Here is a 12,972-nt window from a genome sequence, read left to right as displayed (position 1 = left end):
AGTGGAATTCTTGGCTCAGCTCAGCCTTTATGTCTTTCCTTACTGTGTGAAGGACCCAATATGTAATAATTTGTATCTCCATTGTCTCCTACAACTCTGAAAGGACCAACACAATTAAAGGGTTACCTTTTGTTTCAATCCCAACTGGTGCATGACCAAAAAGTAGGAAATCTGCTCTGCGCAGCTTGAGGGAGCCAGGGAATAGCCCTACGTGTAATTAGTGCTGATATCTTTCACGCATTCATGTGATTTTGAACTACTTCATGTTATCGGGATGGAAATTACTGATACATTTCATCCGTTAATGTAAAAGACGGATATTTAACGCATTAGTGTGTAAAGTCTATCCATTTCATTGTGTGTATAATTCATCTACTGAGAAGGAAAAGCTTATACCCCTCGCTACACCAAGGCCATTTTCAGATGCTTCACGCACATGTAAAGTAGATGAACCTCACTGGGAAGGATGGAGGGTTGCCTTTGTATCTATAAAAGATACAGACACTTCAAAACTGTCCTTGAAGGTTACAACTTGGTACTTTAATACATTCACATGTTTTTGAATTGTCATGGCATGAAATCTCTCCTCATCCTTCAACTGCACACCAAGGCTACAGTGTTCAGTGAACATAAGGCACACCTGGCAGATGTGCAGTTGTGTCATGATTTTACATATGTCCAGGAAAGGCACTGCTACTAAGAGTAATATGTCGGGCAGTGCAAGTTATAGCATATGCTGTGCATGTTGATAAAGATCTGCCAACAGGACACGCAACTGGGGTAGAAATTATTTACAGAAGACTAAAGTAATACCATTAGTCCGTGGAGCCTTGATCAGATGCATGTATACTTGAGCCCCTTTATTTCTATGGGTTTCGGTAGAGAATCTAATTTTCATCACAATTGCTAGCAATAAGCAATCTTTTACGTAAGCCCGAATGTCCTCAGTCGTCCCTGGTCCTTCAGAGTATAAAGTCTCCTGCTTGTCTCGTTCCCAAACCACCCAAGTGCCATCACTTTTCCATATCATAGCTGTGTGTGCTTTGGCCTGCTGACATTAGGTCTTGTGGTACACAACACTAATGAAGGGGTATGCTCCTTTGTCAGCACCATCCTGGCATTAGGGAGGCTCACACAGAGTTCTTTGAGTTTTCTTTTGTTGATGTGCTGGAAAAAAAAAGACTTCAAAATTTCTGGGTGAGTCCACCTACTACCAGGATGGTAGTCAAAAGGCATGGGGCAATATCGAAGCTGAGCTACATATGCATTATTTAAAACAATGGTTCCTACAGAAAATATTTGAAGCACATTATTGAAATAAATCAATTGGAATGGATCAATGGGTCTATCCTGTTAAGAGACCTGCATACAGAATAAACCACAAATGACAGGGTGCTTATAAAAACAAGTGTGCAGTGGAGGTGCAGTGATCCTGAGGTGGTGAACAAATGAAACACAAAGTAACAAAGATAGCTTATTTACACATAAAATCAATGATGGCCGACTGTGAGAGTTGGAAGCAGGGCGAGTTCACAATGTAAAGTTCCACGCAGATGGTTTTAAATCTACAGAATGGCAGTCCAACCATCAACTACAGTCTTTTAAATCCAGAGACGATAGTGACAAAGGAGTAAACCCTGATGATGAAGTATGCCTCCCAGTGTGGGTCAAGGGTTACATCCTTTTACAAGAAATCTATCTACTACTAAAATGCTGTACACCACAGTGTGGGAATACTTGCACAGAACATCCAGCAACAAAGTAATGCTTAAGGTACTTCCTTTCTGCCAGAGCATACAGGTTTGTTAGTGTTATCTATAGCACATTCAGGGAGGTTACACCTGGTTGTGCTCTTTAAACTAATTTCTCTTTTCCTTTACTGTTTTTATTTTTTACTTAATCTTTCTGGCCAGAAGTGTTCTCACTTAATTCTCCCCTTTGTCATATTTCTGTTGGATGCATCCTCAGCCTACCCTGTAACATGGTCAGCTGCTTTTGGATTGTCCTAGAAGTGTTTTGTCTTTCGATTTCAGATCTTTTATCTCCTCTGCCTAGTCCTCCCTGTCGCAATGCCTGTAGCAGTCGCTCTCACAGTGACCGTAAAGGCGTCAAAGATTATAGTAGGCACAATTGATTATAGATTCTGAAGTATTCAGCATTTTTTATTTTTTTTGCCATCTCTGATTTAAGGACCAGTTTCCTAAACAAACAGTCCCTCATTCCACACAAACCACCATGCAGTAGCTCTCCCAAAACTCCCAGACCATTTCCACATGGGAACGATGAGAACGTGATATGGCTTACTATTACTGAGCCATGAAGGAACAGGGACAAAAAGACATAACCATCGCAGGAGTATTTGGAGTGAACATGGGAGAAAAATGTGTGGAATGTCTTCTGTGTGGTGATATCTCCAGGCATATAACAGACCCAGGTGTGTCACTTTGATTTTCAGTGTCTGGGACATAAATCATGTGCTCGAGGCAGGTGTTTGAGGCCTATCCAGGTCTAGTCCCACACTAGGTGAAAGTACCCACCCAAAAACAAATGTCCTGCTTTATCCTTTGAGTAAGGTCTACAGGAGTCCCATACGAAAATATTTTTGAGCGGTAGTAGGGGGGTGTATTTTTATAAAGTCAAGTGGGATTTGTCCTGTATGTAGGACCCCACCATATCTCTTACCCTTGGTGCCCTCTCTGACACATTTTGTAAAGGATTGCTAACCCTGCTGTCCTCTTCTCTGCCTATGCCCAGTATTGATGTGGGTAGAGTTAAGGCTTCATATGGAACTGGTCCCTCTGCAGTAGGTGGGTCTCCTGTAGGAAGATAACAACAGGTCATGCTACCCGATATAGCCCCCCAGTGTTTGTCTTTTGCTATGGGAAATTAACTCCTTTATATTTATGGACAAGAGTCCGGTCTTTGATTTCACAATGCGATTTCACAGGTTTTGGGATCTTCTTTCCTGTCCCGAGGGCTATCGCTCAGCTCTTTGCTCTGCCGTTTTCCTTCCACCAATCTCTCTTTCAGCAGGTTCAGCAAGGATCTTCTCTTGCTCCTCCATTCATCAGCTCTTCCTCTTTGCCGGAATGTTTGCCAAATGGCTCCAGTGCTTTCTTTCCAGTGGTGCCCGACTCAACATCCTGCCTTTTGTCATCTTCCACTAGGCCCAAGATGCTTCTTGAATTTGTGAAAGAATGGATTGCTCTCTGCTGTCATTTCCACATAAGCATTATATGGTAAGTGTGTCCTCATTGGTATGAGATCTATTGCCCTTGAAGGAATTCTATCTTGGGGCAGAAACCTCTCTGTTTCTGCAGTATTATTGTGACGAGGTCCTGAAACAACTGGGCTTTGTGCCCCTTGCAGACGATCACTTCTTTAGTTCAAGTGGGTCACGTTATTACCTCCTCATATTCGACATGCCACCAAGCACCCTTGTTATGATGTTTAGTGGCATGTCTTTGTGGGGTTCCACAGATTTGACTGTATGTGTACAAAAGGTGTCCCCAACCAGTTGATCGTGAGCTACAAGTAGCTCGCAGACACCTTCAGATTACCTCCCAGGCCAGAGTTAATTTTTAAATAAGCAGAGGTTCACATTTTCCTTTTGAAGATAATGGAAAACTGTGTTAATTTGACATTATCATCATCGGGCTGCAGAAAGCTGGGGCACATAGGTGAAGAACTGAAGCACTGGGATATTTAACTCTTAAATAAAAATCCTTGTCAATATTGGAGCATGAGAAAGGAATTGTGATCTGAAAGCTTTTAAACGAGAGAAAATATAAAGTCATCTGGATAATTAAGGTAGCTCTTCATTTTAATTTTCAAAGTGTCACATTTGCAAAACAGCAGGCCTCTTGCGCACAGTGACCAGTAGACACTGTACCATATTTAGAACTGAAAAAAAAATCTTTTTTTATTTTAAATGGAAGAAATTTACAGTAAAGAAATATATACCTATGAAACATTAAGTCTCAATGTCTGTCTCTACTTTCAACTAAGCAACCCCTTCTGTGCTGCCCTCCCTTTGGAGCCCTCATCAGTGGGTCAATTTGTGACCCTGGAAAGAATCACAGGTCTGAAACATTTGCTCTTTCTGTCTGCCACCCAGCATTTGTCTACTGTTGCAGGGTGAGGGCTGGGGGATACTCTCCCTCACCAGTGTGGGATTCTGAGACTTTCCCATTAATATAGGTGCTTGACTCTCCGAGGGCAATTTTGTCTAACCCTTCCTGGCTGCTACCCGAAGAGGCACTGCATATTGTGTTTATCAATGGACAGGTTATGGGCAACCTGTCCCTTTTTAATCTGTGCAGGCTTTAAAATGTCTCCCCAGTGGAGATTTGGTCTTGGCTGCTTGTTGTATTCTTAAAGATAATTAGCCCCATGTCTGTTATGCTCTCATTTGCATTACTCCTGCAAGGATGGTGTAAGGGTCTCTTCAGGCCTTCCTGTGAGTGTGCTTTGATGTTCAATGTTACCTTGGAACTCATGAAAATATTTTGAATTCCAAGGCTTTTGCCAGGCTCTACTCCATGCCTCTCCAGGTGGATTGGCCCAGGCCTCATGTGGTCTCTGCGTCTCCACCCCACCCTTTGACAGAATACATCCTTATATTTTTCCTACACTGTGCAGCCTTGTGAGGTGTTTTTCACCCACTGACCCAGGTTCTGTCCTTTGTCCCACTCCGAGCTTGGCCACTCAGGACCAACCATGCACCACCTCTCCTTTTAATATGGCACCCACTGACTTTAGTGCATTTGTGTCTCTGTTCTTTGGCAATCTTGCATCGTTCAGTAAGCCTCTGCTTTCTATGGCTTCTTGGGTGTCTTCCCAGAACTTTATGGTCTTCAGTGAGATTGTGTGTGGGAAAGGGTATGCTTCTTGTGGCCGGCCATTTGTTGGGCTCGGCATCCCGGCATCCTACTCTATGCACAATAGCTAATTTGTGAAAAGAGTAATTCTAATAAGGGGAGAGAATGGGTTATATGGAGCTATTAAGGCAGGATATGCTGAGTTCCTGCTAAATCCTGCCATAACAGCATGGAGAAACTCTCGGCCAAGTCATCATGAGCAGCAAGTCCATTTCATGATGGATAACCTGCCACAACTCGTAAGGACTACTGGATGCTATTCTTGAGTTCCACAAAATAAAAACGTCGGCCCCATCTGCACTACTAAGTTCATTTTACAGTTCTCACTCATAATCTTACAGTTCAACTTGGGACTCTAGAGAAGTCATAAGCGCATAGCCCTGACCACACAAGCGGAAATTCCTCCTAGGTAGATTCTTAGGTTGGTCCGAGAGTTCCCCATTGGCAGAATCCATGTTGTACTAGGCATCTTTCTTTACACACTCCTGTTATGTCACTCTTGGTCTGTAAAGCCAGACTGTTTGACAGACAAGGATATTTTAAGTTCTAGGTTTGCTCTATGCATAGATCTTCACCCGACATATCGTGTCTAGTATTAACCTCATGTGGAGCCTTTAACAAGGCATAAAATAGATGCCAGATGTTGCTGATCACAAATGATACATACTTTGAACAGATCATCTGAATTCATCCTGAGCTCCAGAGAATTCTAAGCCAATGGATACTTTTTATTTAAGTCTTTACTTTCACCAGTATTGTGTGAAGGGAGCTTACTATCTCTGTGGTCTTTTTATTTGGTATTGCAGCAACAAGTGCTTATTAGAAAATATCTGAAGGGGCACTTCTGTTTACTAATGGCTACAACTCATGCTGTACTTCAACTCTTTAATCAATATGCTCCATTGGGGCACTTTAGTGATGTTGAACTGTCAACGATTACTTTAGGAGTGGCAGAGGGCAATAAATTCACATATAGATTAGCACAGTAAATCACACAACCCAGACGCAATGCTTAGCCAGGGGAAAACATCCTTAAAAAAAAAACAAAAAAAGTAGGCAAAATAAGGTACAGAGCATGAGTAGGGTGGGGGAAGTTACCACGTTAAGTGTAAACCATGTTGTTTCTGCTAAAATATAATTAAGTGGAGGGTTTAAACAGGTGAATGCTCACACCCCAATTAAGCAATTTATTTTATAGTAGATTTGAATAAATACTTAATGGTGTGATGCCTCATTCTCATAAAATATGCAATCAATACATCACATTGTTGTAGTATGTTGGTGAGATCGCCCTTTTAGGTAAAATAGCCATCATCTTTCAAAGACTAATATTGGTTACCAGAAAGGATTTAAACTGGGCAGACTTCTTCTCTCAGTTGATAGACACAATCTCTCTCAAAGTCTACACCAGAAAATATCTGCCTCAAGGGCCAATATGTATCTAAATATATGACTAGTGAATGAAAGTGGAGACTAACCAAAAGGTTTAGTACCTATGAATGTTTTCTGGATTCTATCCTGATGTTTCTCAACCAATTTCCAGCCTTACCAGGCAACGCCAATTACAATAAGGGGGAGGGAGATTTCAGAAACAGCAAAGGTAAACTCGATTAATAGGGAAGCAAATCATCAGCTCACTAGAGGGCTCTGGTGTTCTGGGTCCGAGATCAAGGATAAACCCATTCAGGTTGTCATGTGACAAGCAGACAGTCTACCTACAAGGAAACTAACCATTTGTAGAAACCCCACAGAGCCCCACATGGACACTATTCTACTTGCAGTTTCCTGGTTACTTACAGACACACACACAAATACAACAAACATGTAACACACCACACTGCCAGAAAGCCTGTGTACAGGAGAATATAACCAGCTACTACCAACAAGAAGCCTCCCTAGAGTGTGATATGAGGAGTTGGTAGCCTCCCTTGACTATGTGGTACGGTATACTTTGGGAGCACAGCCAGGAAAGTTTCGGGAAACAAAAAGGAGGCCAAGAAGAAATAGAAACTGGGCGGAACAGCAAACACAATGTCCTGATGCAGACTTGTGTATGATTTCTTAGAAACATGGCATTTCCATACGAGTGGTGGTCTTAGCCTGCACTGCCCCTTGATGGGACTGAGCTTTCGGCAGTCACATTTCCAGATATTAGGAAACCACTATAACCCTGTCCCCTCAGGTAGGTGACCATAGTGCCATAAACTTGGTAAAAAGGTTTGCTCAAAACTGATAATGTTGCCCACTGCCCATGAAAACTGAAACTTCCTGTGAAACAGATGGGCATGTGAACAAAGGGATCCAGCAGGTAGATGGAGACCATGTCAATCCCTTTCTAGAAAGCACAAGTCTTAAAGTATCACACTTGGAAGGTTAGTTCCTTGGAAACCTGTTAAGGATCCAGAAGTTGGAGATCGTGGCAAACACCTGATCTTTTCAAAATGAGGAATTAGCTGGAGTATGCTCCTCAAATTCTTTGGGTCTTTGAGCTTTTCTCTAATGTCCTTTCTTTTAACATCATTGTTATGATATCTTCCATGTGGAATTTTCTAATGACTGTCCCTTTTTGGGAGGAGTTTTGGACAATTTCACAACAAAACCCAGGGCATGGACTAATTTCAAAACACCCATAACACGTGCTGGTGAACAAAAATGTTTACAAGGGACATGTAAAAATGTGGAAGGTTTCAGAAGGAGGAGCGCTTGGATTTTGGGGACGACGTAGTGGAAGAGGCTCCTCGTCTCCTATTCTGGTTTCCGAATGCCTGGTTTTACTGAAGACAGAGTGAGATTTTAGATTAACGGAAGATTGTGCCCAGTTGGCAGTGCTGTTCCATGATGTTGTGAAAATAAAGACCCTACTTTATTTGCAAAGCAGAAGGACTTGTGTTTTTTCTGTATCCATTTAATGAAAATTGCAATGCCTAATCAACATGATTTCTCAGGAGAACGTCACCAACAAAAAGATTGTTGCTTGTACCTTATTCCAAAACTAGTGCTGCAGAACTTGTTTTGCATCCATAAAAAGCTGAATTATCCCTGTGTTTGAAGCTGGTATGGCTTTCTCCTTGGCTAAATCAATGATGTTGCATGAAACCAGTGCACCATCTCGTAGGATGACTCTAGCTTATGCCCTCAGGTCATCTCAGAAGATGGCTGCCAAGGCCATGGTCATTATCCAAACACTGTCTGCTCTGTCTTTAGGTATGGGAATGGGTTTTAGATTGCTTTTGTACGAGTGCAAAAATGACACAGTCATCTTTCCTGTGACACACTTGTCAGAGGAATCTGACACTTTGTTTTTCTTCTCCAACATCTCATGATTGCTGGGTCTGAGGATAGAAACAATGCTAGCAAACATTCTTCTCAGAGATGATAAAGCACTGGAATGGTGCTAACAGACTAGTGCTTTGGGCCTCTCCATTGTCAGCATTATCCATTGTGTTACCAACATATGTAGTGTTACGTTATTCTTTTTAGAGTGCTTGTCAAAGCCTTTTGCCATTATACAAGATACCCTTCTTGTATATAGAAATACGTTGCAGTTTAAAAAGCGAACAATTTCAGGGTTTTGTTTTTGAAAAGTGAATTGCTGGTGTTCAGCCTGAAGGTGGACTAGCAGTGAGTTTCACAGCAGGCAGCTGTTAGTTAAAAAACACGCCACATGAGCTTGTAAGTTTCTATTGTGATCGGTCTACCAAAAGTGTCAAACCTCTGCCTTTTAAATTCTGCCAATAAAAACTGTAATATTGAAAAATGTATGGATTGCCAGTGTGATTTGAACAGACTGTTTCTTCGCAGGTAACTTCTGGGGCTTATGAAGGGTTCTGAAATGTGGCTGGTTTTCTGTAACCCGGCCAGGAGCATGACAATGGGAATCTGGACCTGTTCTAATAGTGGCAGAACTCTCTCCAGGGTCCTTAAACACTAGTCTTTAAACTGGTAAAAATACTTATCTGAGAGCAGTGACAATTTTTCAAATCTGTGTTTAATCTCAAATCTTTACAGCCACTGACAGTGTAGAACATTGATTAGGGTTACAGGGAGTAATGGAAGCTCTGAATTTGTCAGAATGACTTATTTTAGTATTGGATTTACATTTTTACCAGTGTTAAAAACCACATCAAAATAGATGTTAATTCAAGTCTAATTTTTCGGCCTTTCTCAGCAGTAATAAAATGCAGTAGAGCATATTTGTTTGCCTCGGTTATCACTACTTCCACAATAATTGGTAAGTGACCCATTCTGAGGTACTGGTGATTGCCTGTGCAAAATTAACAAGCATTGGCAAAGCCAAAAGGTCTCGCCTACACAAGAGCTATTGGCATTGGCAATGTGGTTTTACCAAGTTGTATACCAGTGTGGCTGCTGTTCAGCATGGCTAAACGTTGGTGGAGTGGAGTGTTATAGAGTGGAGGGGGGTGGGGTTGGGGGTAGTGTCGTAGACTGGATTTGTTGGAGTAGAGTGTTGCAGAAAGGAGTAGGCAGAGTAGAGTGCCGTAGAGTTCAGTGGTAGAGAGTGTTGTAGAGTGCATTGTAATGGAGTGGGGTGGAATAGGATAGAGTGGTTTAGAGTAGATTGAGTTAGTGGGGTGGGTTGAACTGGAGTAGATTGGGATGGATTGGGTAGAGTGGATTGGATTGAGTGGAGTGGGGTGAATTGGAGTGGGTAGATTGTATTTGAGTGGGGTAGATTGAATTTCAGTGGGGTGAGTTGAAATGGGGTGAGATGGAATTTACTGGAGTGGATTAGACTGGTTTGAGATGGGGTGGACTGGATTAGAGTAGAGTGGTTTGGAGTTGGGTGAATTAGAGTGGACGGGAGGAGGGTGGATTGGACATGAAGGGGTGGGTTAGACTGGAGGGAGTGGACTGAAATGAGGGTGGTGGATTGGAGATGATTGCACTGCAGTGAATTGATTGGAGTGGGCTGGATAAACTGGAATGCGTGGGGTGGACTAAAGTGGGGTGGATTGGATTGGGGTGAATTGGAGTGGGGGGGTGAATTGGACTGCAGTGGAGTGGGGTGGGCTGGGTGGCTTGGAGAGGGGTGGACTGGACTGGAGTAGGGTGAACTGGATTGGAGTACATTGGATTGCACTGGGGTGGATTGAATTAAGGTTAATTTCATTGGGTGGATTAGACTGAGGTGGATTGGTGTGGAGTGGATTGGAGTGGGGTAGATTGGATTTGGCTGGATTGGGGTGAATTGGATTGATGTGAGGTGGATTGGAGTGGAGCGATTGTTTTGGATTTGAGTGGGGCAGATTGTTTAGGAATGGGCCAGAATTTCTGGGAGTGGAGTAGATTGTTTGGGATTGGATTGGGGTGGAGTGGACTAGAGTGGGGTGAACTGGAGTGGAGTAGATTGGATTGCACTGGGGTAGATTGGATTAAGGTGAATTGGACTAGACTGGAGTGGGGAGATTGGATTTGGCTGGATTTGGGTGAATTGGATTGGTGTGAGGTGGACTCGATTGGAGTGGGGCAGATTGTTTTGGATTGAGTGGAGCAGATTGCAGTTGGGCAGACTGTTTTGGCTGGTGTGGAGCAGATTGTTTTGGATTGGAGTTGGGCAGATTGGAGGGGGCAGACTGGAGTGGGGTAGATTGCTTTAGATTGGAATGGGGCATATTGTTTTGGACTGGAGTGGGGCAGACATGAGAGGGGCAGACAAGAATGGGGCAGACTGGAGTGGGGGTAGACTGGAGTGGGGGAGGATTATTTTAGATTGAAGTGGGGCTTATTGTTTTAAATATGAATGGGGAAGATGGAGTGGGGCAGATGTTTTTGGAGTGGGGAAGACTAAGTTTGCAGGATATGCCCAGACGTGGGTCCCTTGCTCACTTTGACACTGGATTCAAGCTAGCCTGGCTGATGAAGGGTATTACCCAGAAACCGGTCCCAGGATGCTGGTTTCCGGTTCGGGGAAGACCTGGCTTGGCAGTTTGGGCTGGACTGTTCCCATGAGGCAAAGGGTCAAGACTGATTTGCATATAGCTGGGTCTAAACTGAGGTGGCGAAGTGAGCTAAAGAATGATGATGGATTCAACCCAGATCTGTGATTGGGGGTGAGTGTCTGAAAAGTTTAAGCGCTCCGTCCATCATCTCCTTGTGTGTGCGAAGATTGGAGTAGGGCAGATGTTTTTGGAGTGGGGAAGACTATTTGGAAGTGGATTGGGGCAGATTGGAGTAGGGCAGATGGACAGATTTGATTGAGGTGGATTGTTCTGGATTAGAATGGGCAGATTGTTTTGGAATGGGCCTGATTTTCTAGGAGTGGAGTAGATTGTTTGGGATTGGATTGGGGCAGATTGGAGTGGGGCAGCTTGTCTTGTATAAGAGTGGGCGGGTTAAAGTGGGCAGATTGTTTTGGATTGGAGCAGGGCAGATTACAGTAGAGAGGTTTGTTTTGGATTATAGTGGGGTGGATTGGAATGAGGCAGACTAGACTGGCCAGATTGTTTTGGGCTGGAGTGAGGCAGATTTGCGTGGAATGTACTGGAGTGGGGGTGATTGTTTTGGATTGGAGTGGGGCAGATCGCAGTGGGGTGGATTGAAGTGGGAAGTTTGCTTTAGAGTGGGGCGGACTGGAGTGGGGCAGATTATTTTGGACTGAGTGGGGCAGATTATTTGGATTAGATTGGGCAGATTGTTTGGACTGGAGCGAGGCAGATTGGAGTGAGGCTGTTTCTCTTGGATTGGAGTGAGGCAGACTGGAGTGGGGCAGATAGTTTTGGATTGGAGTGGGGCAGATTGTTTTGGAATTGAGTGGGGCAGATTGTTTTGGAATTGAGTGGGGCAGATTGTTTTGGAATTGAGTGGGGCAGATTGTTTTGGAATTGAGTGGGGCAGATTGTTTTGGAAGGGGGCACATTGTTTTGAGTGGGGTGGGTTGGGAGGATTGGAGTGTGGCAGATTGGGTGGATTACATTGGTCTGGGGTGGATTGGATAGAGTGGGGTGGATTGGTGTGGTGGATTGCATGGACTGGAGTTGGGCGAATTGGAGTGGGTTAGGGTGTAGTGCAAGATTAAGTGTTAAAGCATCCTTTCAGAAATGTATTACACATAAGAAAGTTTGCAATGACATAATCCTCATCTTTTGAGAACAGCGCACACAAACAAAAACAGAAGAATGCATGAGTGCAAAGTGAGAAAAGAAGGCTTGCCAAAATGAAATAGGTTAACTATAGAAATAAATCTTTCCAATTTTGCTTGTCCTGCTGGGAAAGTTTTTGCTAACCATATGCCAACTGTTTGCAGGGTGCCAAAAGTAAGAAATGACAAAACAGTACCTCAATCATGTTGGGACGGGCACTGATTACGTTGAAATAATCAGTGCTTGGTCCCTGCTCCACAGAGAGGAAAGAAATTACAAGGCGGTAAAGAAGAGGGTCACACAAGCCAACAAAGCGGTAAGCAACGGGCGTGCTCAAAGCCCTTTTCTGTATACAAGAGTGTATTGCAAGCGAGATACATGCGCTAGTGCATGCTCTAGCAGGCTCCACCCTAAAAAATGAATAAAGTGCAGGGACTAAGTACATCACTTTACAATATTCATATTGGTTTCAATCTAGTTGTAAAAGGACAAATGGAATTGAAGGCTGCTATACAATGAAAACAGGCTTATATAAAGCCATCTGTACCTTGTTCCATGGAACGTTGACTGTGAAGCCTTCTCCTCGTCCTTCCCCCACAGCATAACTGTCTGACTCAGGCAAGTGAGGCCAAAAGTGTGCATGTTCGTACCGATGAATGGAGAAGTAAAGTACACTGGAGTGAATAACCAAAAGGAAAGGGAAATGAAGGTAAAACATTTTAGCAAGCTTTAGGGATGGAACTAAATTTAAAATAGTGCTCGAGAATTCTGCCCTCTCATCCATTACATCACTTATTCCATGCGATACAACTTGTCATTGCAACATCATATCACACAATGTTATGAACAAGCTGCAAGGTAGAGGCTTCAACAGTTATCACTATCATAGCTCAGTAAGTCAAAAGTGATTTCTCTATTGAAGCTGATCAGAATGCTGAGAGTCAGCAGTTGATTCCTCAGAAACACAAAGCTAGCTTCTAAATCCCAACAAC

General features: G+C 43.2%; 1 protein-coding gene across 1 annotated transcript in view; it reads right to left on the bottom strand.

The window, feature by feature from the left end:
* HDAC6 (histone deacetylase 6) overlaps positions 1 to 12,972 on the bottom strand; it is a 256,606-nt gene that overhangs the window by 128,480 nt on the left and 115,154 nt on the right. Inside the window, exon 11 of the mRNA XM_078664729.1 lies at positions 12,528 to 12,654. Within this exon, the coding sequence (XP_078520855.1) occupies positions 12,528 to 12,654 (127 nt within the window). The remainder of the gene's footprint in view (positions 1 to 12,527; positions 12,655 to 12,972) is intronic.

Source organism: Lissotriton helveticus, chromosome 10, assembly GCF_964261635.1.
Source record: "Lissotriton helveticus chromosome 10, aLisHel1.1, whole genome shotgun sequence".
Classification (NCBI taxonomy): domain Eukaryota; kingdom Metazoa; phylum Chordata; class Amphibia; order Caudata; family Salamandridae; genus Lissotriton; species Lissotriton helveticus.
The sequence above is the reverse complement of the archived record's forward strand: the minus strand, read 5'-3'. Positions and strand labels throughout refer to the sequence as shown.